General features: G+C 42.2%; 1 protein-coding gene across 1 annotated transcript; it reads right to left on the bottom strand.

Moving 5' to 3' along the window:
- Positions 1-520: 520 nt before the first annotated feature.
- Positions 521-23,249, bottom strand: Ddx52 (DExD-box helicase 52). Its single transcript, NM_053525.1, is given in 15 exon segments — positions 521-934; positions 3,038-3,124; positions 4,833-4,904; positions 6,660-6,735; positions 7,257-7,407; positions 7,498-7,620; positions 9,197-9,287; positions 10,336-10,539; positions 11,321-11,393; positions 12,786-12,897; positions 13,814-13,957; positions 15,942-16,127; positions 16,926-17,059; positions 21,978-22,176; positions 23,157-23,249. Coding segments are annotated over 15 exon segments (1,797 nt in total). The 5' UTR covers positions 23,244-23,249; the 3' UTR covers positions 521-876.
- Between the last annotated feature and the right edge of the window lie 3,970 nt (positions 23,250-27,219).

Genomic DNA, 27,219 nt, shown 5'->3' with positions numbered 1-27,219 from the left:
CCGTTTTTATTCCACTGTGCAAAGCAGGTAATTAAGTAAAGCCTGCACACTGCACACTGCCTTGGTCGGAATGGCGAGGGTGGATGAAGAGCATCAAGCCTCAGCAAAGATAAGTGTCTGAGACAATGAAGCCAGGTATATCGTGTAACGGGAATGTTCTTCCTTATCAGGGTGGGATAGAATGAATGCTATCAGCTTTCAAGCAAAATCATCTTGAGTGGAAAGAGCATGGTTAAATGACAGAGAGTGGAGTCAGATGGGGAGGCTGAGCAGAATCTTCCAGTTGAACACTGACAGTCAAGCATGAGCCTCCTCACCAGTGAAGGAAAAGTAAACTTCAACAGACTGCAGTTTCCAATCTTCTGGAAGTTGGATAAGCACAGACGGGGACCTCCTCATGGCTCAGACCACAAGACACATTAAAGGGAGCCCTAGGCTTCTTCCTGTGGCTGGCCTGTGTCACCGTTCTTGTTCACACCCCACACACACGGCTCTCACGCACACAAGTGTGGATGGTGCATGCGAGCTCAAGGTTTTATTTTAAAATTCTGTTCCAGATGCCTCTCCACAGCATGCATCACACTTTCCTTCACACTTGAAGGGCAAAATCCTTAAGAGTTCACCACATGGGTGTTATTTTAGCATCAGCTTTGTTCTTCTATAAGAAGTAGCTCTCTAGATTCAGGCAGAAATGTCAATGCATGTTATTTCCATTGTATAAATCCCATTTACAAAGTGAAGCTTGACAAGTCACTAAATCAGGACCATTTTGTTCTCTCATACCCTTGTTGACTTAAAATGTTTGGTAAAGATAGTTGTAGGTACTCCATGAGAATTCATGCCGAGTTCATAAATTGCACTGCAGGGTGTTTATTTTTAACTTTTTCCTTTAAGAGTTTCTTTCTTCTTGCTGTTTTGGCCAGCAACCTTTTTCCTATGAAAAGGAAGACATGGTGAATCAGAAACTCTATAAATTTACTTCTATAACCGAGGCTAAAGAAACATGTGCTAGAATGCTGTACAGCAAAGCATCTGAGGAACTGGAAATAAAGATGTTTACTAGGTCTCTGCCTAGCATTAAAATCACTGTCCACATGAAAAACATTATAACCAACTACACCACTACACAGCACAAACCAGAGTCTGGCCTTGACCTAATGGTTCTGTGCTAAGTACTAGACACTGTTTGCTGTTAAGTGTTGTTTGTACATGCATTTCTCAAATGAAGACAACAAGGCAGAAAGATAAAACCTGCTGGTCATCACACAACTTGCCCAAGTCGTCCAAGAAAAGTTCCTATTAGAATCAGCTTTTAGGCTCCAAATCCAAACCTGCCCCTTGCCACACCAGGCTGGGTCTGTAGGGCCGGAAGGGAGGCCTCTAGACAACGAGGGATCGGGTTCCAAGTTGAATGTGGAAGCTAAGCTGGAGACATGAGCTTATGCTCCCCAAAGCAACCTGTCTCTGTAGTGGAGAAGGAGCACGAACCAGATCGTGATGGATCTTGGTCTTATGTTTAGAAAGACGGTCTTTAAGTTAGAAGAAATGGGAAGAAAGCCTTAGTGTGTGGCTGATACCACAGACTTAACCAGCACTCCTGAGGCTTCTTGTAGCTAAGCTGTAATAAGCCCAAAGAATGCTATAAACACAAAACATTTAAAGTGTACTCAAAAGTGTTTAATGTAAATAATAATATAAAAAAATAAAAAATACTGCTGTATCCTATTAAATTCAATAGTCTCCATGCTATGCACCATCTGACTTTCAGGTTCCAGAAAAGCCTCCACCTGAGAGAGGTGCACTTGTAATTTTAGCTCTCCTAAGAAGTAAGACCCTGAAAGGCGCCTAATGGCCCTCATGATACTCCAGACAAACGAGCTGCCACACAAAAACTGTACACACACATCACATCCCTACATTACTATATTAGGAATTCATAAAATTGAGAAAGCACCAATGGAATTTAAATTACTACGCTTCCAAATCTTTAAGTTTGTGGTGTGAATTCCTCCACACTCAATCTGGAAAAACATCAAAATTCTGGGATAGGCTGTGCACTGTCAGCACCTGGAGTGGACTTTATTTCTACAGCACTAGAATGCTGTGCAAGCCTCCTGTTCTGCTAAACAGTTTCAGACGACTGATCGCTTCGTTCTTTCTAAAGACCTAAATCTCACCTGTCCTTAAACATGTCTACCTCCTCGACACTTCTCTAACAGTACCAGCCCCCCAGACCTTCCCCTTATGCAAATTCCTTTGTTTAAAGCCATCTAATGTTCTCGTATGGCCTGTTTTACACTAATTTCTCTACCTCATCAGCATCAAGTCTCTGTAGTGAACTGTGCTAGTCTAGGAGACACAGACAGACAGACAGACAGACAGACACAACACACACACACACACACACACACAAGCTGCCAGATTCTATTAGAGAACATGCTATTCTAGAACTGGGAAATTTGTGAAAAGTATCATCTTCTTTAATTAGGATAATAGAACTCAGAATATTCTGGTAAACCCCTACCAAAACATATAGCTTCCTAGCATTAGTAGATAAAACATACCTGTTTGTATCCTACAAGACCTATACTAAGTATTCCCCCACCCCTACCCCCTGCCCTGAAAAAAACCTAAGTAATAATTTTTAAAGGATACAGTGCACCTCAGCATAAGCCTAAGATCATATGACATCCTGTTCAGGAGACAGAAACTTCAAGAAAGGTTTGATCAGTATCTGTCAAGGATCCTAACTATTGGCTTCAGCAGCATGACAGACGGGGCAGAATATGAAGTGCAATTCTAATTCATAGCAAACTTTATTTTCAAATATGACAGGAAACCCAGATGATTAATATAGATAATATAGATACAGAAAAATTTCAACACTAAAATATGCAAATTCCCAAATCAAAGGCATTCCAAGACATATTTTTACCATATCCTATAATGGATTATCTATATATTCTAAAAATGCCTCTTAAGGAGAAACATTGTCTACTCTAATTATGTATCAATTTCTTACCATATAGGTACTTACTGTTTAGCTTGCTCTAAGAAATATTTTGGAGTTGTACTAATGCTCTCCCTTTCCAATGGCTTCTTAATCATTTTTTTCTTTTGTTTGCTGGAAGTTAAGAAGTGAGAGAGGAAAGAAATCAAGCACAAGCTCATTCAGAAGCTGCAGCTACATGAGGCTCTACTCGTTTCAGTGGACCAGATCAGCTGACAGCTTACAACTGCTCTGCAAGGTCACAGGAAATCAACCTTTAAATCACACTGGCAGTGGTTAAATACATTCTGAGACAATCTCATGCTCTATGTCAATAAGCATTAAAGAATCTGATTCGAGACAAGTAACCATTATTAGTAATTTAAGCATATTTTATCCCCTGAATAGTTTTTAAGAATCCAATTTCAAAACTGAAAAGCTAAGAAGAAACTAATGTATTCTAAAGTAAAATGTTTACTTAAAAAGGCTTTAAAGGCACCTCACTGTTGGGATTAGAGTATGTTGAAGAGGAAGAGTCCTGCAGACAGGTGCTGAGTACACAGGACTGTGAATGCAGTAAATGTCACTCGGCTACACGCACAGGAAACTCAACAGGCAAGAGCAGAGGGAAGGAGCACACCCAGCTGATGCTGTTAGAGAAGCCACAGCACAGCCTTTCCCTTTATAATGCAGCGTCTCCTGTTCGGCAGATACTGCTCTGCACTTTGGCCCTTCCAGCAGGCAGTACGTGCACAAAATTTTGTAGCCATGCTGGATGGCAGCAGGGAACCAGAACTCCAAGTAAGTCACTCTACTTATACTCTAGCAGGTGTGGGACCCAAGCCTGTAATCTCAGTAATTAGAACGTCACGGCAGAAAGAGTGCTGTGACTTTCAAGTCAACCTAAGTAAGGAGTGAGACCCTGCCTCAAAAAACACCTGAAACCACATAAGCCCTGAAAGCCTACAGTTCACTGGGCTACTGTGCTAGAATGTTTGGCAGATTAGATGTGCTTTAATGCATTTTTAAACGCCCCGCCCCCTTTTTGGTTTTTTTGAAACATGGTTTTTCTTTGTAGTATTGCCTGTCCTGGAACTCACTCTGTAGACCAGACTGACCTCAAACTCTGAAACCCACCTCCCTCTGCCTCCTGTATGCTGGGCGACAGGCATGTGCCACCACTGCCTAGCCCGTTTTCTACTTATAATACTTTCAGTTTACAATGAGCTTAGATGATCTTAAACCTGTTATAACTCAAGAACCATTTGTATATAAGATTAAAAACATGAGGTTGGAAGGACGGCTCAGCAGTTAAGATCACTAACTGTTCTTCCAGAGATCCTTAGTTTAATTCCCAGCAACCACATGGTGGTTCACAACCATCTGTAATGGGATTCGATGCCCTCTTCTCGAATGTCTGAAGACAGGGACAGTGTACTTACATACAAAAAAAAAAAAAAAAAAAAAAAAAAAAGATTAAAAACAGGAAAAAGTTTGCCAGGCACAGTGGCATACATGCCTTTATAATCCTACTGTTTGGGATCAAAGGCAGGCAAATGTCTGTGAATTTGAGGTCAGCCTGGCCTACATAGTGAGTTTCAGGACAACCTGTGGCTACGTAGTATAACTCTGTCTCCAAAACAAAACAAAAACCAAATAAGCAAAAAAAAAAAAAAAAAAGTAAAATTAAACATGCACCATTCTGGAGTGTATATACACAGACATACATACACACACACACTTAAACTACAAACTAAATAAAGGCAAAGACGAAGAAACAAAATAAAAAGCAAGAGTGTGTAAAGACCCGGAGAAAAGGCCCGGAATGAGTTTAAACGCACACCTCAGTAGTTTCTGGAAACCTTTGATGTATTCAGGTACAGGACAACCAGCCTGCTGGATAACATTGGCAACACTGAAAAAGAAACCCACAGACCAGGAACACAGTTCATTAGTGTACAAAATTAGTCATGTACAACACAAGGGGAACTAAAACTACACAGAATATTCCAGAACAGTCTTCTCAGAGAATACCAACTGCTGTCAAATGTAACCACACTAGATCCCTGAGAGAAGCAGTCACCGGACTGAAATCAATACAAGGATGAGTAACTGTAGGGAGCAGCTGCTTCCAATCCTCAGCAAAGCTGGAAGTGAGCCTCAGTTCGTTAAGTGACAGGATCACTAAGGGCTGGACCGCCAGATTTCTACATATAATAACCCATGTGAGCCTCACAATGACAGTGTGGAAACTCCTACAAACCCCTTCTTACAGATGAAACACTAATGATCATAGAGCTAGCCGATGCTGGAGTCATCAGTCATATCCTCGTTCGTGATTATTAAGACACCTGATGTCTTCCTTCAATCCCCAACACTATCAGCATGCTCACACACATCATTAAGTAGGAAAATGTAACCTCCCCCACGCCTGAAAAAAGGTCATTGGATTTTCACAGCACCTAAAATCAAAGAGTGAGTATATCGAGTGGGAACAGTAGATTAAGCTGAAAGCAAGACAAAGCATGCTGACAAAGTGGAAGCTTTGAAGGCACACGTATAGAATGTAGGTGCTATCAGTAATCCTTCAGTCAAAAATTACCGTAGGCAGTCAGAATACAGAGGACACTGCACCTTTACAGCTGAGGTTGGTGGCACAAGCCTATAATACTAGCTATTGGGAGACAGAGGCAGGCAGACTGTGAGTTTCAGGCCAGCCTAGGCTACACAGTGAAACCCTGTCTCCAAAATCAGAAATCTGCATAAAAATCTGTAATGATGAACTAAATTAAGACTGGAGAGTCTAAAAGTGTACGATATCCAGACTTCAAAGGGCTACAACTGACAAAAATAAAATGTGCCACTAAAATACTTTTTCCTCTATGGCAAGTGATTCTGGGACTAAATTCCAAACTCCATCTGGTCCCAAAATAAAAGAATGGATGCACCATGGTAAAAGAGGGCCCTGACTGGACTAAAAACCCCTACAGAGATTTCAGTAACTTTTCAGTAACCCACAACCTTAGCAACACGCCCATCACTGCAGGATTTGGGAGGTATAGGCTGTGAGTCTGATGATAGCATGCTACTCAGAGACTAAAGCAAGCCTGAGGTACACAGTAATACCCCCCACACAAACACATACAATTAAACAATAAATAGCACTGCCCAACTCTGGTGAGTTCTGTTACTCTGAAACCTAAAACTATATATTTCACTGACAACACTTCCAAATTCTAGTAGGGGAAGAGCAAAAACATTGTCCCAGATCTCTCCCCTGATTCTTGGCCTCAAACTTGTGGTGATCTACTTGGCTCTGCCTCCTAAGTACTAAGATCACAGGCAGCAAGCATCACATCTAGCTCATGGCTAAAATTTAGTTAACTAATATATCAGTAACAGAATTTAGTTAACTAATATATCAGTAACAGAATTTAGTTAACTAATATATCAGTAACAGAATCTGGGACACAGTCATTTGTAATTATCTACTAATACACACAGAAAAATAATGGAACACTTTTATCAGCTGCAACCAAAATACCAAGCTATATTTCCTAATTTACATGCTTCTTAAATTTTTGGATGGTGGGGTGGTAGGAGTGATGCTAGAATCAAACACACCAGACAAGAGCTCTACAACCCAGCTACATCCCATCCCTTAATTTACCTTCTTAGTAATGGTTTATCATCTTCGGTGAAAAATGTAACAGCCTTTCCCCTATTCCCTGCTCTTCCAGTTCGACCTAAGAGAGACCAGACCATGAAAATGTTTTATTTGTTTGTTTAACTGGACTCTCAAAGTTTACATAAAGGACTTTGAGATTTGGAGAGATGTCTCAGTGGGAAATCACTTGTACAAACAAGAGGATAGGAGTTTAAATTCCCAAAATCCACGTAAAAGCTAGAGCAGTAAGACATGTCTGTAATCCGTGTCCCTATGTTAAGATGGGAGGTAGAAATGAGGGACTTCCTGAAAGCTCGGAGGTCATTATCCTGACATATACAAGGAAGGGCAAGAAAGACACTACCTCAAACAACTGGAAAGTTGAGGACCGACACCTGATGTCTTCCTCCTTCAATCCCCCACACTATCGGCATGCTCACACACATCATTAAGTAGGAAAATGTAACCTCCCCCACGCCTGAAAAAAGGTCATTGGATTTTCATAGCACCTAAAACCAAAGAGTGAGTATATCTAGTGGGAATAGTAGAGGTGCTGAGAAAGATTAAGTAGGCAACAAGGGCATGGAAACAAAGGCTCACCTATCCTATGGATGTATTCCACTGAGCTGGTTGGGAAATCATAATTGATGACCAGGTTTACACCTTTAAAGTCAATCCCTCTTGCAAGCAAGGCTGTACAAATAAGAACCCAGATTTTTCCTGCTCTGAAGCTGTGGACTGTGTTATCTCTCTGGTGAAAGAAGACAGATTAAATGCTTTAGTACCAGTCTACACAGCAAACAGGCAGTGCATGATGTTTGCAGTACAGTTGACTTTCTACCTGCTGCTGTGTTCTTTCTGCATGAATGACGTCCACATTAATACCTTCATATATGAGCTCATGGAAAAGCTCTTTAGCCCTTTCAATGGACTGAACAAAAACAAGGACAGGTGGATTGAAGCCCTAGGAGAAAGAAGCAAAACTCAGCACATATAGCTTGTCAGAAAGAATACAATCAATACCTCATAATATGTCTTTAGTTCACAAACAACCCATTCAATTTAGTGCATTGTCCTGGCAAGTTTTATGTCAATCTGACATAAAACATAAGAAATCTGGGAAGAGGGACTCTCAACTGAAACACCTCCATAAAGATTTGTCTGCAGGCAAGACTGTAGTATATTTTCTTAATGAGTGATTGATGGGCCAACGCACTTTGAGTGGTGCCATCTCTAGGCAGGTGATCCCAGGTGCTATAAGGAAGCAGGCTGAACAAGCTATCCGAGAGCAAGCCATTAGGCAGCATCCCTCCAGCGCCTCTCCATCAGTTCTTGCCTCTATGTGCCTGCTCTGATGTCCCTTAGTGATGGACTCTGATGTGGAACTGTGAGCTGAAATAAACTCTTCTTCGCTAAGTCACTTTTTTTTTTTTTTTTGTCACAGTGTTTTATCACAGCAATAGAACTTCTAAGACATACACTTCTATTGCCAGTGTCTCAATCCACCTCCATCTTCCTCACCATCCATCCCTGAATGGCATTTCTTATCAAACTAATTCCAACAAACTTGCCTTCTTATAATAATGTATGCCCATGCTAAAACCACCACCTCTTAGCCCCAGAACTTTGATTCTGGTCATAATGTAAAAACTGTCTTTAATTCACCTACTTACTACAACTTTAGAGTTTTCCTGTATCTTTAGCTCTAGTTGTCCCAATGTAAACAAATACAAAATCCCTACTCCCCAGCAGAGTCAAGAAACACCTAAGCTTCATCACCTAGAAGCTCTCAGCATTCTATGGTCACATCTGCTGTCACCTTTGAGGTAGAAAGTGGTACAGCTCCAATCCCTAGGCTGTCCAGCTCAGAAGTCCATGCCCTGGCTCCTGTACCATGCCTCTTCTAGGCCCCAGAGTTGTAAAACGCCTCCATAAGATTTCCATCTTCAACCGTCCTAACTCCTCTACCATTAAGGCAGTTGATGTATCTGTGCTCATTTAGAAGAATAAATTCCAAAAAGCAGACCTACCACTTATACTTTCTGCTTCCTTACCCTGAACCCACATCTTTTTATGTAAATGAGTGTTCTGCTTACATGTATGTATGTGGCCAAGTTTGTGCCTGGTGCTCACAGGGTCAGAGAGGGTGTCAGGTGCCCTGGAACAGGAGTTAGAGATGGTTGTGAGGCTCCGTGTGGGTGCTGGGACTTGAACCCAGGTTCTCTGAAAGAACCGTAAGTGCCAACTCTCCAGCTTCTTAACTTTCTAACCAAGGCTTCTCCTCAGTACTTATTTTGTGATAAAAAAAACAGAAGCAGACTGAAGGCATCACTCATTCCTCAGTGCCCCAGGTCATCTCTAACGAACCAGCAGAGATGAGGGAGTGAAGGACACATGGACAGGCAGAGGTGGACTCGGGGCACTACTCCAGCAAGGAACAGACACCTCACCATGCACTGGATCAACACTAAATACAAATGCAGGATGATGATCAAATGTGGATGACCTTTACCAGGAGTCCAGAGTGCACTTGAACATACTTTTTTAACAAGTTCTCTCATGGCCAGAAGTTTTCCAGTCTCCGATCCAACAAACAGAAGCTCTTGTTCAACAGTTTCAACTGCAGAATTCCTGCGAAGAAAAATGTATCTTTTACGAATCAAATTTTAGCGAGGCATGCTGGTAAGGACCTGCAATCCCAGCATCTGGGAGGGTGGCATAGGGCTCGGTGAGTTTAAAACTAGTCTGCTGGGACTAGATGTAAAAAAGCTTTGCTGTCTAAAAATAAAACAAGACAAAAACCAAAACCCCAAACAGCCAGGGATGGCACAGAGCTTAGGTAAAGGCTCTTGCCGGGTAAATGGGTCAGCCTGAAACTAAATCAACTCCCAAGAGTTGTCCTCTGACCACCATGTCACCTGTGTGACACAGCACCAACTTTCCCAAGTCTGTCCCTCCACACATGGTTCTGGGATCTATCTACCTCAGCAGCAAGCTTAGTGGAAGCAACCCTTACTGTTGCGCCATCTTGCCAACCCAGGCTTCTCCTTGATCATTTTTTTTAAACTAAGGTAGTGCATTTGCTTAGCACAAAATGCTTATCTAGCTCAAACCCTTTTCCAGTGCAGGAGAACGGAACAGAGATCTCCTGCTACGTAACTGCTCTGTCAATCATGGAACTACATCCCTGGTGCTTACCAAATTCACTTTTTTTTTTTCGGAGCTGGGGACCGAACCCAGGGCCTTGCGCTTCCTAGGCAAGCGCTCTACCACTGAGCTAAATCCCCAACCCCTCAAATTCACTTTTTATACCAGAATTACTTATCACGTGGCTAAGTAACAGCAGTAGGACCATGCAGTCCTACTTACACAATCAGAGAAACTAAGTATGGGTGGCCACAGAGCTTATGGCATGTTTTGTGAAAGAAAGAAAGAAAGAAAGAATGAATGAATGATGCTAAGGTGAATAAATATGCAAACATGAGAATCTTCATTGTGCTATTCTGAAAAGTCCTTAATCTTGACTTTGAAAAGCACATTTCTATCGGTCAAACTTCTCTCACTTGGTGTCACACTAAACAACTATCTCAGAGTCAGAACAAAACAACAAAACAACTCCCCACACGCCCAGTCCCAAGACAACAAGTGAGTGGGGTGATGTGAAAGAACAAGTGCTCACCTTGCTCCAATGGATACGGAAACTATGTTATCCAGGTTGAGCTTGCACCACTGCTCAACGTCATATGCGAAAGTTGCACTGAACATTGCTCTTCTGACCTTGGGGGATGTGCAGGCCAGGAAAATGGAAGCCAGCTGGTCTCGAAACCCAGTTTTGCCATCTTCGAACAGTTTGTCCGACTCATCTACTACCAGCCACTCAACACTAAGGAACAGCAGAACAACCTGTGGTTACAGATCTGGAGGATGCACCTCCAAATGTCAGTGTGCATGAAACAAGTCCAACAGTGATGCTACTTTATCAAACGAGAAAAAATCCAAGGAAAATGACCACAAACACATGATAAATGAAACTCAGTCTTTAAATCCTCAAAGACAAGCTGTATTAGCAACAACAGCAGATTCCTTCAGGATTCCTTGGCCTTTGCTAAAAGATGCAAAAAGGTCTTGGGGAGCATGTACTGTTTATTCAAGCGTGCAATTTTCTTCCTGACCAGTTAACTCCCAGTTTTCTGCTAGATAATTCACATTCTTAATCTCAGCATAGCACTGACATAAGCTGGCACCAAAGGACAAGAAAAGCAACTAAGAACAAAGTAACTGTGATGAATTGACACCGTTAACCCGACAGGACCCAAAATCACCAGAGACAGGCCTCTGGGCCCGTTTGTGAGGATTATCTAGACCAGGTTAACTGAGGCTGGAAGACCCACGCTACAAACGGCACTGTTGGGTTGGGATTCAGACCGAATAAAAAGGAGAAAGGCAGCAAATAGCCAACAGCCATTGCTGTCCTGCTTTCTAACTGTGGATGCAAGGACTCCAGGCCTCACCTTCCTGCCCCAGAGTCACAATGAACCATACGCCTTCAAACTGCAGCCTGCCCGCCCTTCCTTCCCTAAATTTCTGTTTGTCAAATAATCAGTCACAGTAATGAGGAACCTAGTAACATAAGCAGGAGAGGGAAAGGCAGGAGAACTGTGTACCTTGTTAGGTCTATCCCTGGCGGCTCCTGCTTCAGCAAGTAGATCAGTCGATTTGGAGTGGTCACAAGGATATCTGCAGGGAACACAAGTAGGAGGGATTGCAGACCTAAGATGCACTCTTAGAGTACAGAAGTAAACCTTCAGAATTTCAGCTAATAACCTTAAGTTGGAAGGGAGGGGCTGTTAACACAAAAATCAAATTATTAGTAAGCCATATATATTTTCCCCTCCACCACAGTGTAAACCTCTCCCTCTATCTCTTTATCTCTATCTCTGCTCTCTTTATTACAATTTGAGCAGTTTCCTCAACCTTTTGGTTGCCAGAGCCTGAGTCTTGCTGTGTAGTTCAGACTCCCTCAAACCCGTGGTCCTGTTACCCCTGTCTGAGTGTCAGGTTAGTAAAGTCAAGGCCTGCTATTATAGGCACCAGGCAAGAGCTGCAACCCTTGACTATACCTGGAGCCATTTCAACTTCTATGAGACAACACTGTATCATCCTAATCCCAGGCTGGCCTTAAAACTTCTCTGATCCTGCCTCAGTGGTGAGACTGCAGGTGCATGCCACCATGCTTGGCTTGAAAAATCTTAAATAAATTCTCAGAGTTCAAGTTAAAAGCAAAGCCTCTGGTTCATATAAGGGAGTCAAGTAATCCAATCATATCCGCCAAGGTATTCCCATGACAAGATTAAAAACCAAGGGCAAGAGGTAGGATTCCAAACCCTAGCACTGCTGACACTGTGAGCCACCCAGCTTTCTGCAGACAGCTGTCTTGGGCATTGAGAGGCTTAACAGGAGTTCTAGCCTCCACCCCAGCTGCAACAACTACAAGTGTCCCTGTGGTGACTGGTGGGAGAATCATCTGTGACACAGGCGTAGACCTTCTGGGTAAAAGAGGGAGGAAAGTCCATGTTCAGCTTCCTCAGAAATAACTAATGAAAGCGGGGCACGGTGGTGCCGCACACTTTTAATCTCGGCACTTGAAAGGCAGAGGCAGGTGGATCTCTGAGTTCAAGGTTAGCCTGGTTTATAGAACGAGTCCCTAGATAGTAGGGACCATGCAGATAAACCTGTCTCAATAAAATAAAATAACTAATTAGGGGCTTAGAGATGTGCCTCAGTTGGTACACTAGTTGCCTACCATGCACAAAGATCTGGGTTTGATTCCTAGCACTACATAGCCTGTGTGTGGTGGTGCACATCTGTGATCCTAGCACTTAGGAAGCCAAGCAAGAGGCTCAGAAGTTCAAGGTCATTTTCAACTAAATAGATTTGAAGCCAGAATGAGTTACCTAAAATCCTGACTTACACACGCGTGCACACATATACACATACATACACACACACACACACACACACACACACACACACACACACTCCTGACTTGTACTGTAACAACTTTTATATAGCAATTAGGACCTTTATTATTTCCAAATCCCTTACATACACTAAGCAGGAAGTTCTTACCAAACTTCTTAGATGATTTAGGTCCAAATTTCTTAGCTGCTATTGCAGCTTTGTGGATCATATGTATCCTGAATCCTGTACCCTCAGATATTTTAATTAATTCTCTGTGAATCTAAAACAAAGAGGTAAGAGAACCGATGTTAAAACACGGGGGGGTTGGGGATTTAGCTCAGTGGTAGAGCGCTTGCCTAGCAAGAGCAAGGCCCTGGCAAGGCCCTGGGTTCGGTCCCCAGCTCCGGAAAAAAAAAAAAACAAAAAAACACGAGGCCTGGGCGCGCAGCTTCTTTTATGCCTTTGGTGTCCCTATTACCAACCACAGAGGGACCTGCAGTGCGCTGCAGGATGGCCTGCAGTGCTCAAAGACTCAAGATCCTAAACCACTTCCATGAGACAAGCGAATTCCTTCCATCTGTTGCAGTTTTCAGAATGAGACGTCCTACTGCTTGGCATGTGTTTTATTTATACACTGGGAGAGAGGAACTCATCAATGAGCTTTTACTTTCTTAGGAAACTGGGGTGTTTTCTTTTCCTTTCTTCTTTTTTTCAGACAAGGTCTCACTCTGTAGCCCTGGCCAAAAGCTCACGGAGACTCTCTAGATCCCCTGCCTCTAGAGTGCTGGGATCAAAGGCATGTGCCATGCACTCAGCTGTTTGAGACAGGGTCTCAGAATTTTCTGAGGTATGTAACCAAAGCTGAAGATGACTCTGGAGTACTGATCCTCTTCTCCACCTCCCTGTGCTGGGATTACAGGTTCGAGTCACCATGCCCAGCAATCTCTCACTTTTCTAAATGAGCAAAACAAGTTTCAGCAATGAATATATCACTGTACCCTCTCAATCTGAATGATCTTGGAGCCTTTACCAAAGAAGCATGATTGTCAAATCGCATTTTGGAAAATTGTAGACATTTACAAGAGCGGCCCATATGCTGTTTTATACAGAGTACACTCTTTTGAGAGCTTTCCCAACTTAGCAAGAAAAATAACAAGCCACACACAAATACATTCTTTTGAAACTCTAAGTCATACCTGGCTGGCAAGTTCTCGGGTTGGGGATATAACCAGGGCTCTAAAGCCTTTATTTGTGGGTTGTTTCAGCTGCATTAAAATGGGGATGCTAAATGCCAACGTCTTCCCGGATCCAGTAGGAGCAGAAGCCAGAAGTTCCCGACCCTAATGACAGAGCACAGCAAGTACAAGATGAGTTTATCAAGCTTTCAGAGCCTGGTTAGACAACGTGAGCGGCCATGAAAACAACAAAGAAAACTGAACAAATAACCCCGACTCACACTCTGCCACTTAGAACTGAATGAACTAAATCCAACTGTTCACACCCTACCCACTTCTTTAATGGCCCCCATCTATTTTTTCCCCACATCCTACCCTCGACACCATTGCCCTAACAGAGTTAGTTAGAGCACTGCCACTAATGTACATTTGAATGGTAAGCATCATGGACAACAAAAACCCAGAGAGAATCAGAACTACTACTTCAAGTTTTCTTTCCCATAAACTCTGTTACCAAAGCACATAGCACAACTGATCTTTTACCCCAGTATCTGTACTATTTGATCCCCTTGGGATGAATTTGTTAAATAACACAGTGAGTGAGTCAATGTTAGAATTAAACAGTGGGGACAACCTGGGTGACAAAAATATAACAATCTTCAAAGGGATCACTGTAATTTTTAAAGTCTTAAGCTGAATAATGGTAGAAATAACCTAAGAGGAAAGTAATGCAAATTTAATAAATGTAAGTTAATAAAATCACTCAAACACACGTGTATATTTTAGTACACCAAGCAAAGAACTAATGGAATGGGGTGTAATGGGGTCATAGCTTTCCTCTACTTTAATTGAAAGCCAACTGATTATTTTGTAAATGGGGAGAGGGAAGAAAAGAGAAAGAAAAAGGGAGAAAAGGAGGAGAGGAGAGAGGTAGGGGACTTCTCACTGTGCATTTGTTAGTTTATTTTTGTAGACAGGGTTTCTCTGTGTCACAGCCCTGGCTATCCTGGAAATCACTGTGTAGACCAGGCTGGCTTTAAACTCAGAGATCCGCCTGTCTCTGCTCCTCAAGCACTGAGAGTAAAGGTGTGCGCCACCACTACATGGTTACATCATTGTTATTTTTTAAAGTCCTCAGGAAAATTTAGTTTCCAAACAATTCATCTAATTTGCACTTCTATCAACAAGTGATTCATTAAGATATCGCTAATGTACTCATACAGTAGAATGCTACTTAGTAGCACATGTGTGATAAGTTTCAAAGAGATTAAGTAAAAGATTACTGACAGTCCTACATGAAATCCTAGAAGTAAAAATATGGCAATCAGAAAACTGTTCTGGTTTTTTTTTCTGGGTAAGATAGGGTAAGGAATGAATGGGGCACAACAGAATTTTCTGAGGTATACAGAAATGTACAGCTCTGTTGGAGAACAGTTGTGTGGGTTACACAGTGTTTAGACTTAAAGTCTCTGTGCTTTACTGCATGTGAAGGATATGTCAATAATAAAGAGTGTGGGGGTTGGGGATTTAGCTCAGTGGTAGAGCGCTTGACTAGCAAGCACAAGGCCCTGGGTTCGGTCCCCAGCTCCGGAAAAAAAGAAAAAAAATAATAATAAAGAGTGTGGAAGGCAGTGAGGAGGCCAAGTTAGAATATGCATAGGAACTTTAAAAGCACTTGTATTTCTGTTGCAGCTTCTGGGCATTTCAAACTTAACTAAGAAAGAAAAGACAAAACACAGCCTCCATGCTCGGGGGTTTAAATGCTTCATGAAAAAGAATATTCAAGTGTCAGGCACAGTATAGCACATACACCCAAAGTGCCAGCACTTGAGAGGCTAAGGCAGTAGGATCATGGATTCAAGGTTATTATGTGTACTCAAGACACACACAACACACAACACACACACACACACACACACACACACACACACACACACACACACACACACACACACACGAGGTTCTAATAAAGGAAATGATGGCATCTACTTGTAATGAGCAGGTTTTATGGGGTACAAACACTTGAGATGGACCTTCAAATCAAATGAAAGACTTAATAGGGGACTAAAGGTGGAAAGGATTTCAAGGGGCCAGGAAGAGAATGGAGACACAGGAGAATGTTACAGGCATCCTAGATCTTCATACTCACATGCAGCATAACTGGAATGGCTTGCATCTGAATTGGTGTGGGCACCTGGAAGCCTGCATCTAGAATATTCTGGAGCAATCGAGGACTGATCTTATATTCTTGATCAAGTTGCTGAAATGTAGCAATTGGGTCAGGAAGATCAGTTCCTTGGACATGTATCTTGTGTTTGTTCCGAAAGAAGTTGATCTATAAATTGAGACAAAGGAGCCAACATGGATATGGCCAAACAACAAACAACAATCTTAGATGCTTTCCAACAGCAGGAACAGTTCTGGCATAAGCTACAGCGACACAAGAAGCTTTCTGCTTAAATACAAGCCCCTAATCAAGTAAGTACACTAAGTACATCTCACGGTATTCACAGAAAACCCTCCCAAATGATGGGACCCACCCGTCTGTGTGCACTGTAATGTGTTTCTGTCACACTTATATAACTTTTAGAAACCTGCAGAAGGCAAGCTCTGAAATTATGTTTTCAATCTGGTTCTTAGCCTACAAATGCCAGTGCTTTTGAATACTTTAAAAACAAAAGCAAGCCCATCGGCCCTGAATTTCTTAAAACTGAATGCCAAGGGTGTTTAGTGGTACTGACTGGGCAACTTGTGGTCATCTTATAGTCCACAGAGAGCCACATTTTGGTGTCTGGGTCACTGAAGCACAGCACTGCAGTCTCCAACAGCCAAGTGGCAAGGGTAGAGAAAGCAACAGATTCTAGGCACACTATTACTTTTGAAACTTGAGGAGCTCAAGAACTCTTACACATACATGCTACGTATCCATGAACAGCCAGAACCAAACTCCACCTGATCTTACTGTAACTATAACCAAGCACCCAGCACTGCACAGATGGCTCCTGTCAGTCTTCATTCAAATAAAACCTAAACAAATGTAATTAGTTTTCCACCTTAACAAAATAACTTCACAAATGGGAAGTCCAGTGAAAACTCTGTGCACACTTTTGGGAGATGAAGGTATTTTTCAAACCTTTTCCTTTCTGAGATGCTCCAACTTTTCTGAAGTTAATTTCTTCTCTCCATTGGCTTTTTTATCTTGAAGCTTTGCTTCCACAGAGGATGTCCACTGTATCGTCCCGTCAAGGTCTTCTTGAGCAGGAACGTCTGTATTTTAAAAATCAAAGGTGCCAAGCGCAACAGTGTTAGGTGCGCCAAACTGGCTACACTTCACACTAAACCAGAAAAGGCGCCAGGGTCCAATGGGGAGAGAAGTGCATGGAAGGCCAGGACTGGGCGGGCTGTGACGTGGCAGTCAGAGGCCGAGGCTCGCCCTCTTCCTCTGGTTGGCTGTCAGCTGTGACATTAAGACAACTGTATGCGTCAAACAGGAGATGGACTGAGAAGTCCACAAGGGCAGCCGGCTTGTTCATCAAACATCGAGCCAGAAACTACTGTGATAGAGAAAGACCTCATGTGCAATAGCAATGAAATGACCGTGCTTGGGGTTGTCCATGTCGTAGAGACAGCAGTTCTTCCTCTATCTGTAAACAACACTGGCTCAATTAGAAACAGATCTGATTGTCTCAGTGACCAGATTAGCCATCTTTAATGTTTGTACGGTACAACAAATATGTGAGAACAATCTAAAAAAATTCTATGAGTAGTGGGCAAAGATCTTCAATGAATATTTTATGTTTTTAGCCTGGCCTTGAACTATAGGTCTTCCTACCTCCGCTTCCAGAGTGATGAGATTGTAGGCCAATATTACTATGCCTGGGTTTCTAATTGATTTTTTTTAATGTGTATGAGTGTTTTATCTGTATATTATATTTGTATGCTAGGTAGCCAGGGAAACAAAAAAAAGAGGCACCCCACCATCCCCCGGAACTGGAGTTATAGGTGCTGTAAAGCGCCATGTGGGTGCTAGGAATTCATCCTGTAGGCTCTGAAACAGCAGTCAGGGCTTTTATCTGCTAAGCCATCTCTCCTGCTCCTCTGTGGCATTATTAAAATGCACTTTTTAATTTCACTGAGACATAACTAACATGCAGTGAAACTGCATGTATGTTAAAGTGTGTATGTGGACTGGCTGTAGCTCAGTAACTGAGTTCTTACTTAGCCTGGATGTGGACCAGGCAGCCCCCAGTGCACTGTATGCGGATGATCAGATGCCTTGGCAGTCTGTCTGCCGCTCTGCTTTCTCTTTGTTCTTAGATGTACGGCTGCAGCAAGTAAAGGGAGTGACACTGGCATGGAATGCAAGGACCAACCAATCAAACAGCACAGTCCAAAGACAGTCTGGAAGGAAAGGTGGAAGCTAAGTGCACCATAAGTTATAAGCCACAGTGGTAACACACACCTTTAATCCCAGCACTTGGGAGGCAGAGGCAGGTCTGAGTTTGAAGCCAGCCTGGTCTAAGGAAGATCTCAACTTTCAGACCCACTATAGGCTATACAGTGAGATACCATTAAAAACAAACACAAAGCCATGGAAAAGAGTTTAATTCCCTGTCCATCTTATTTATTTATTTAGACAGGGTCTCACTATGTAGCTATGACTGACCCAGAACTTGCTATATAGACAAGGCTAGCAAGAATTTAGAGATCTGCCTGCCTCTGCCTCCCAAGCTAGGATTAAAAAGCACGTGCTACTATATCCACCATCCACTCTTCTCTCTCTCCCCCACCCCTCCCCCTTTTCTCTGGGACAGGTTTCTCTGTGTAGCCCTGGCTGTCCTGGAACTCACTCTGTAGAAGAGGCTTCCTTAAACTCACAAGAAATCTGCTTGCCTCTGCCTTCTGAGTGCTGGGATCAAAGGTGTGTGTCACCGCCCAGCTCCATTCATTCTTTTTTTTTTCTTTTTTCTTTTTTTTCCGGAGGTGGGGACCGAACCCAGGGCCTTGTGCTCGCTAGGCAAGTGCTCTACCGCTGAGCTAAATCCCCAACCTCTCCATTCATTCTTTATAACAAATAAACAAGCAGGATTGAGGATTTCAATGTTACAAAATGTAGTGACAAGTAGGAAACATAAGAGATCTTTTATTCTGTGCTAATTTCCATAATATATGAAGCTTACTAAACTAAGAAGAAATGGGTGAATAACCTAGTACAAAAGAAATGTAAAATACGAGAGATTAATTTATATGGAGAGAAAACATTTTATTTCCAGTAGGTATCACAGGGAAGAATTACTTGAGAGACAGACAGAAGTTGCGGGGAGGTGTTGGGAGGCTGAGGAAGAGAAGTGGGGAGGAAAGGAGAGACAGAGACCCAGAAACATCTCCTGTAGGCAGCTTGTGGAGGAGAATCAATGGTGCCTTGCAGTCTAGGGTAAACTTGGTTCACATACAGCAGAACTAATAAACCCCAATCACCACCAATCCACAATCATATCTAACTAAATATAAATACATATATTATAGTCCTACAGCCTACACACATTTATTACTGAATGGCTATAATACACATCTATGGCTTTTTGCTTGTCCAACATTTGAATCCTATTTCTAAATTTGTGGCATTTCTTTTAATAGTAGACAAAAGTTTCACCACCTTCCTTGAAACTAGGGAAAAAAAGAGGCTTTTATAATGTAATAGCAGAAACATGGAAGCATAATAAATGTTCTTGACATAGACACTAGTCAAACCAGGTATGTACTTGCCCTAGGAAGTATATATACAGTGTGTGTGACAAAGAACAAGACACTCAGTTTCTGAGTGACACAATGTTTCTGTAGATTATATTTAATATCTAAATCTACTCACCAGCTCTGAATTCTAAGTATCTGTCGGACAGATACAGTCATACAAACACACAAAGTACAATGACATTTTTATAACACCGCAACAGCAAAACTATAGGAAAAACTAAATGCCAATCATAGATGACCCTGTAAAATCAATCTTAAGGGCTGGCAAGATGGCTCAACAGGCAAAGGTACTAGACCTCAAGCCCGACAACATGAGATTGATTCCCAGAATGTGCATGAGAGAAGGAGAAAATAGACTAATAGACTCCTGCAGAATGTCCTCTGACCTCCACATGTGCAACATCATATGAAAGCCCACGCGCACACATGCACACACACACACACACACACACACACACACACACACACACACACACCACATATGGATAAAAATACTATTTTTTAAAAATCAAACTTAATTGTGGAACACAATGGTTCCTATGCTTTATAAAGAGAGCAAGTCAGTGAATGTTCTATTGATTCTAAACAATTCCAAGATATCTTGCTTTTCTGTTTGGTATATGTTCTGTTTTGTTTTTTTAAAAAGGAAGGCAGTGGCAAAAGTATTGCCCTAAATTTAAGGCCATCCTGGTCTATATAACCAGTTCCAGGCAAGCCAGGAACATATAAGACCATCTCAAGAAAGAGGAGGTGGGAGCAGAGAGGAGGGACAGAAGGTTCCTAACAGACTGTAGATAGAGAACTTATATTTCTGAAGTATATGTGCATATGAAAATAGTATATCCATCTTTTTTGAAAACAGGCACAGAACTGTGTGAATACAGTTATCTCAAGAAAAATACTGCACAACTAGGGAACAGGAAATGAAGTTTGGGAAAGAAATTTACTCCCCATCATTATATAATTTATGTATTTACTTTATACAAAAAGATTCATGGCTAGGAAACTTAATAGACATAACACATAAATGCTCCTACAGAGCATTTCCTATATGGGAGAGAAAGAAAAACTATGCAAAGGAAAAGAAAACTTAGAAAAGCTGAAATGAAAAATCCACAAAACATATTAAAAGATAGTCAAAGCTGGATGTAGTGGCATGGGCCTTTAATTCCAGCACTCAGAAGGTAGACACAAGCGAATCTCTGTGAATTTGAGGCCAGCCTAGTCTACATAGTGAGCTCCAGGACACCCAGGGCTACCCAGAAACCCTGCCTCAAGACAAACAAACAGATGCTTAACTTCATTTAATTATCAAGAAAATATAAATTTTAAGAAGGTGGTGGGGCTGGAGTGATGGCTCAGTGGTTAAGAGCACTGACTGCTCTTCCAGAGGTCCTGAGTTCAATTCCCAGCAACCACATGGTGGCTCTGTAACGAGATCTGATGCCCTCTTCTGGTGTGTCTGCAGACAGCTACAGTGCATTTATAGTAAATAAATAAGTACATACATACATACATACATACATACATACATACATACATACATAAAAGAAGGGGGTGGGGATGATGCAGCTCAGTGAGCAGATTACATATCTAGCATGCACAAAGCCCTAGGTTTGATCCCTAGCACAGCATAAAACCAGGTGATGGTGCTCATCTAAAACTACAGCAGTTGGGAGAGGGAGGCAGAATGAGGTGTGCAGGGTCACGCTTAACTACAACAGGAGTTACAGGGCGGCCCAGGGTACATATTTGCTTCAAAGAATAATAATAATGAAATCTAAATTAAGAGTTTCATTAATTAGATTGACAAAAAACAAAACAAACAGGCAAAACAACCCCAATAATAGCACTAGGGCAGATGTGGTAGCTCATGCCTGTGACCCAGCACTTGGTTTAATGTGTTATTATTGGGGGTAGGGGTTTGTGCCATAGCATATGTGTAGACGTCAAAGGAAAACATGGTGGAGTCACTTCTTTTTTGAGACAGGGTTTCTTTCCCTGTGTATCCCTGGCGGCCAGACTGGCCTTGAACTCAGCGACATGGCCTGGCTGTGAACTCAGTTCTACGCTTTCACCTTTATGTGGGTTCTGGGAATCAGACTCAGATCTTGTGACATCTGTATGTGCTATTCCGTTTCCCTAGCCTCCAATCCCAGGGAGATTGGGAATCCTTGTTGTCAAATAAAAAACCCAGTACAGGCAAAGGTGTGGGAAGTCAGTCTGCGGTATCTACTCTAAGGAAGTGGTGCCTATCTTTTCACAGAGCACTCCCACTTTGGATTATTATTCTCCAAAGGCAATGCATAACTAGCATTACAGCAGCAATCAACAGCCAGTACCTGGGTATAATCCAAGGAATGGGTATGTGTTGTATCAGCTCATACTGTTTTGTAACTGGAAAAAAAATGAGCAGAAAGCCAACACTAACCTGCAGTCATCTTCTTTCTCTTTTTCTTCTTCGGCTCCTTACTCCTTTCCAGCAGGCCCCCTTCTGTTGTCTCCTCATTTTGGAGCTCCTGCTGTGTTTGTAATCCTCCACACTCATCTGAGACAGATTTCTTGTTTCCGAAGAAGTCTAGTCCCTTCACGGTCTCTGAAGAATCAGAACCGAATTTTCTTTTTCCTACCTAAAACCCCAAAAGTTTTAAATGAAATTTACTGCCAGAACTGTTTCCATTCACCCATGACTAGCAATATGGAGGTCTCAAGTTCAGTAATTCACCCTTTTCACCCTTTTAAACAAGAATCTGTTGAGCCAAGTAGTGTGTTCAGGCAAATGGAATCGAAACAAACAAAAACCCTCTCTGGCCTCCTACCAGTAACAACGACAGCAATGAATACTTATACATTTACTAGGATGTTTATTAGGTTTAAATTACTTCATTCTCACACCAACCCTACAAGGTAAATAGCAGTGAGACAGAAGAAAAAAAAATCCAGATATCAGGAAGTAACATATCGAAGATCTTAGAAATATTCACTAGCAGACACAGCATTTGGTTCCAGAAAACCCTGCTCCAGTGTTCAAATGTAACCACAACACCTCAGTCAGGACGAAGAAATACAGACATCACCTTCCATAAAGGCTGTTCTTTTACAGTAAGGTTATGTTTAAAATGTTTCACAAGTGAGCCCCAACTGACTTCCTTCATGCTCACTACATCTCTAAGAAATCCCCTTATTTCACCATCACTCTTCTCGTTGTTTTCTTAAAATGCCGTTGGTTGGAGTGATGGGGGAAAAAACTGTCCACTACAGTACAGTTTATCTGCATATTAAGTCAAACCTGGGTAGGCTACGGTGAAAAAGTGCTTTCTTAGTTTCTAAGGGGCCTCGGAAAGGATTCCAACTTTGTGAGTAAAGTAAGAAGCCGGGAAACAAAAGTATCTGTGCCAGGCTCAACTGAGTCTACCAGAGCTCAGCAAACAATCATTCAGAAGTCTGGGGTAAATCTTAGGTCAAGCTGAATCCCAAAGGAGGGAAATGCTCCAGGTGGTCGGAGCCGGGCTTCGGGGCATCCAGCGTGCCGGCTGCCCGGCTGGCACCGGTCTCATTCTCCAGATCCCGCCCCTTCTCGGTCACTCGGCTCCCTGCGTACAGAAAGTACCTGGAATCGAGTAGCGTCTGCTGAGAACCGCTTCACGTCGAACTTGGCGCCGGCTCCGAGCCGGCGAAACAGATCGTAGGAATCCATCTTTACCCAGAAGCCCCCACAGCCTCACAGCGCCTGCGTTTACGACTTTCTCTCTCTGCGACTCCTTCCGGACAGGCAGTGGGCGGAAGTAGCTCCAGGAGGCGGAGCCTGGCCATGACTGGCATGGAACGTTGGAGGGGTTATTCTAGACTTTTAGTGATAGTTTGATGAGCAACACGCCAAGATTCTGCACATTAGGTTACAGTTTAGCAAGGACAGAGATACTATTAACCAGTTACTGTAACTGAGGAAAACGGGAAGTGCTGTGAAACAAATTAAAAGGTGTGATGGACAGAGAAGGGGGTCGAAGCTACTTTAGTTAGATTGCTTAAGTTCAATCAAATGTTTGAACTGAGAAGGGGCCACTTTCCCAAGACGTAGAAACAGCATTCCAGATAAGAGGAAACCCATCTGAAGAATGGAAAGGGTCTGAAACTTTGTTAGAACAGAAACCAGGATCTGAGTTTCTCTCCAGTGCCACAGAAAGAAGGAAAGACAGGGTGTTTTGTGTGTGTGTGTGGGGGGGGGATGGGGGGGTGTCACGGGATGGAAAGAAGGAGGGAGGGACGAAGGAAGAAATGAAGAAAGAAAGTCAGAGTGGCTGTAGCTAACAGGGGCAAACAAACCAGATCTCAAAACTATAACAAGGGCATGATGAAATATTTAGATTTTTTTTTTTCCGGAGCTGAGGACCGAACCCGGGGCTTTGCGCTTGAGTATTTAGATTTTAATGTAAACGTGCTACAAAAACAAAATCTGTGGAAGGGGCAGCTATCTTAGTTTATCTCATTTGATTTTTAGATTCATTTTCATTGTGTTTGAATTACTCAACTTTTTTATTTTTGTATTAACCTTTCTTCTGAAATGTAAGTCCAGGAATATGAAGATCTATTTTTGCTTTACTATTGGATCCCTGGTTCTGTTTTCTTTCAACAAATGTTTGATGAATGAATGTGTGAAAGTATCATACATGTTTATTTGGAGTTATTTGGAAAAGGGACATAGAACAGATAAGAGTGGAAATGGAGACTAAAGAAGAAACGATGTTGCCTTTGGGTTGATATCTGTAGAAGTGTGGATTGATTTGGGATATAGTTTGGAGGTAGAGATTAATGTAGTCGATGGAGTTTGTGTGGGCTGAGGAAATAGTTCTAAAGAAAACTAAATACTATGGTTTGGACTGGGTTGATGGCATGCCATTTTCTGAACTAAGAATAAAGGAAGCACATCCTTTTGGTGAGAATGAGACCTAAACCAATGGAATTGTTATGTTTGTAGACATGAAGATCACTAGTTGATTAAGTGAAGACATCCAATTTGGTATTTGGACCCAAGAGTCTGAAGCTCAGGACAGAGACTGGAGAAACAAAACTGGGAGACATCAACATATAAATAATACAGTGCATAGACTCTAACATCTTATGTTTCTATCATTTGTGTAGATATATGATATAGAAAGGAGAGGGGGAAAGTCAGTTCTAATGAGACTTTCTTACTCCAGTAGAGCAGATACGGAGTGAGCGTATGACACCATGAATCCCTTCCCTAATTCCTTCTTACAGCTTACAGTAGGGACATCTTACTCTTAAGTATATTTACTCCTCCTAAAAATAGGACTTTGAGGAGACTGGAAGATGCCTCAGCAGGTAAAGACACCAACCCTGCAAACTTGGTGATCCAACTTTGATCCTGAGAACCCATGCAAAAGACCAGATAAGGCTGTGAAGAAGTTTGTAGCATTTGGCTTAGCCAGGACCAAAGTTTATCCAGGTTAATACAGTGGAGGTTATAGTCTCTTCCATCCAGTTATAGCACCATGATATTGATGCTTCTCTAGAGAGTTAACTTCCCAGGAGCTGAGGAAAGCCCTGTGGGTGGCCTTCCTTACTAGGAAATATTTAACATTATACCAATGACCCAGTTCACTTCCCTCCTTTCAGAGAATAGATTTGTCTTGCTCTTTGAATCAGTGCTCTATATCCTCTACTTTAAAAGCAGGGGCTTGGAACTTGGTCCTACAGAGATCCACCTATTTTAGCTTTTTTTCTTATTGCACTGCACTTATAGCTCCACGGGCTTTGAAATTTCTGAAGCTGAGGCAATGTGTCATGCTTCTAAATACATTTGCCAAGCATAAAGTCTTTTTATATTAGGCAGTCAATTTTTAGTCTCTCTCTCTCTCTCTCTCTCTCTCTCTCTCTCTCTCTCTCTCTCTCTGTGGTATATGTCCAGGTTTCATGGGGTGTGCACATACACACATGCACACATATGTGTATATCCAGAGACAGACATCAGGTGTGACTCCTCAACTGTACTTCACTTTTGTATATTTATTAAATTTCATTATATTAATTTTATGCGCTATCATGCATGTGCTTCAGCATGTGTGGAGGTCACAATCCAACTTGCAGGAGTTGGTTCCATCCTGTAGTTAATAGGAATTGAACTCAGGTTTTTAGGCTTGGTGGCAAGAACGTTTACTTGCGGAGCCGTCTCTCTGACTCTCCACATTTATTTTTAGGATTTATTTATTTTATTTTATTGTTTGAGTGTTTTTGCTAGCATGTAATGCCTGGGTACCAGATTTGTGCCTGGTGCTCCAACATCAGAAGAAGGCACTGAATACCCTGGAACTGGAGTTATAAGTGGTTTTGAGCCACTAGGTGAATCCTGGGAACCGGAACCAGGTCCTTTATAAGACCAGTAAGTGCTCTTAACCACTGAGCCATCTTCCCATCCCCCATGTTTATTTATTTATTTTTTTCAGGTTTCTTACAGAAACCGAAGCTTCCCTAATTGGCTGGACTTACTAGCCAATGAGCTTCAGTAATCCAACTGTACCCTAAGTCACCTCCCAAATCCCCAAGGTGCACAGGGCACCTTGCTTTGTATATGGGTTCCCTAATTCTGAACGCAAATTCTCATGCTCGCGTGGCTAGTAACTTACCAACTGAGCTATCTCCCCAGCTCTGCAAATCTTACTGAGCTAGCGAAATGGGACAAAGCACGCAAAGATCTCTATGAATTTAGCAGTGGACCTATTTCTTTAACTGGTGCTTGGCATTAATAGATTTTGGCAGACTGAATGAATGAAGTCAAATGGGAGCCAACTTACACCATTGCTTGCCTCGACAATGTCCAGCTGACTCATTAAGAGAGCATTTCCTCCTGGGGAAAAAAAACAAAACAAGGCTATTTCAAAGTATCGCCAATAAAAGTGGAGAGGAAATTGAATCCTGGTTCTGTATAACTGGAATTTCTCCAAAAACTAGTATGGTGTGATTGTTGGACACACATGGCTTCTCAACTGTAGCCAGTGAGAACACAAAGTCTGTGCAACACTAAGGTGGCGGCTTCTTGGAACAGCTTGTTGTTATGAACAGAATGACCACTCCATAGCCTGAAGGGGTGTCTTGGAATATTTTCTTCTTATATTCCCTGCTTATCATCCAACAAGCTTCAGCGAGAGCATTGTTTTTACAGTGTCCACCGTAGACCACCGCCTATGGGTGCAGGGCCCATCTTTGTTCTCAAGGAGTAGGGCCTGTTAGGGTGTAGAGCTCAAACAGAGAATGAAAATGTTCTAGGAACAGCAGTAGAAGATAAATGGAGTGAAGGAGTTGTTACTGGAGGTTCGGAGGTGATGGAATGGGCATTGTAGAACATTAGCGTGGGTTTTGTAGAGAGGATGAATTTGGTACAGCAGGCTAGGGATATAGCCAGTTAGTAGATGGTTGCTTAGGATTCTCAAAGCCCTAGCTTCAGCCCCCATAATTAGGCATGTGCTATAGTCCTGGCACAGAAGCGAAGGGTCAGAAGTCCAAGGTCATCAAGCTAGTGAGATGGTTAAGCATATAAAGGTACTTGCTGCCAAGTCTGAGGATCTCAGTTCATTCCTGAGAACCCACATGGTGGAAAAAGAGAATAGAGTCCCACAAGCTGTCCTCTTACCCCCACATACACGCTGTGGCATGTA

This window comes from Rattus norvegicus, chromosome 10 (genome assembly GCF_021556685.1).
Source record: "Rattus norvegicus strain SHRSP/BbbUtx chromosome 10, alternate assembly SHRSP_T2T, whole genome shotgun sequence".
NCBI lineage: Eukaryota > Metazoa > Chordata > Mammalia > Rodentia > Muridae > Rattus > Rattus norvegicus.
The sequence above is the reverse complement of the archived record's forward strand: the minus strand, read 5'-3'. Positions and strand labels throughout refer to the sequence as shown.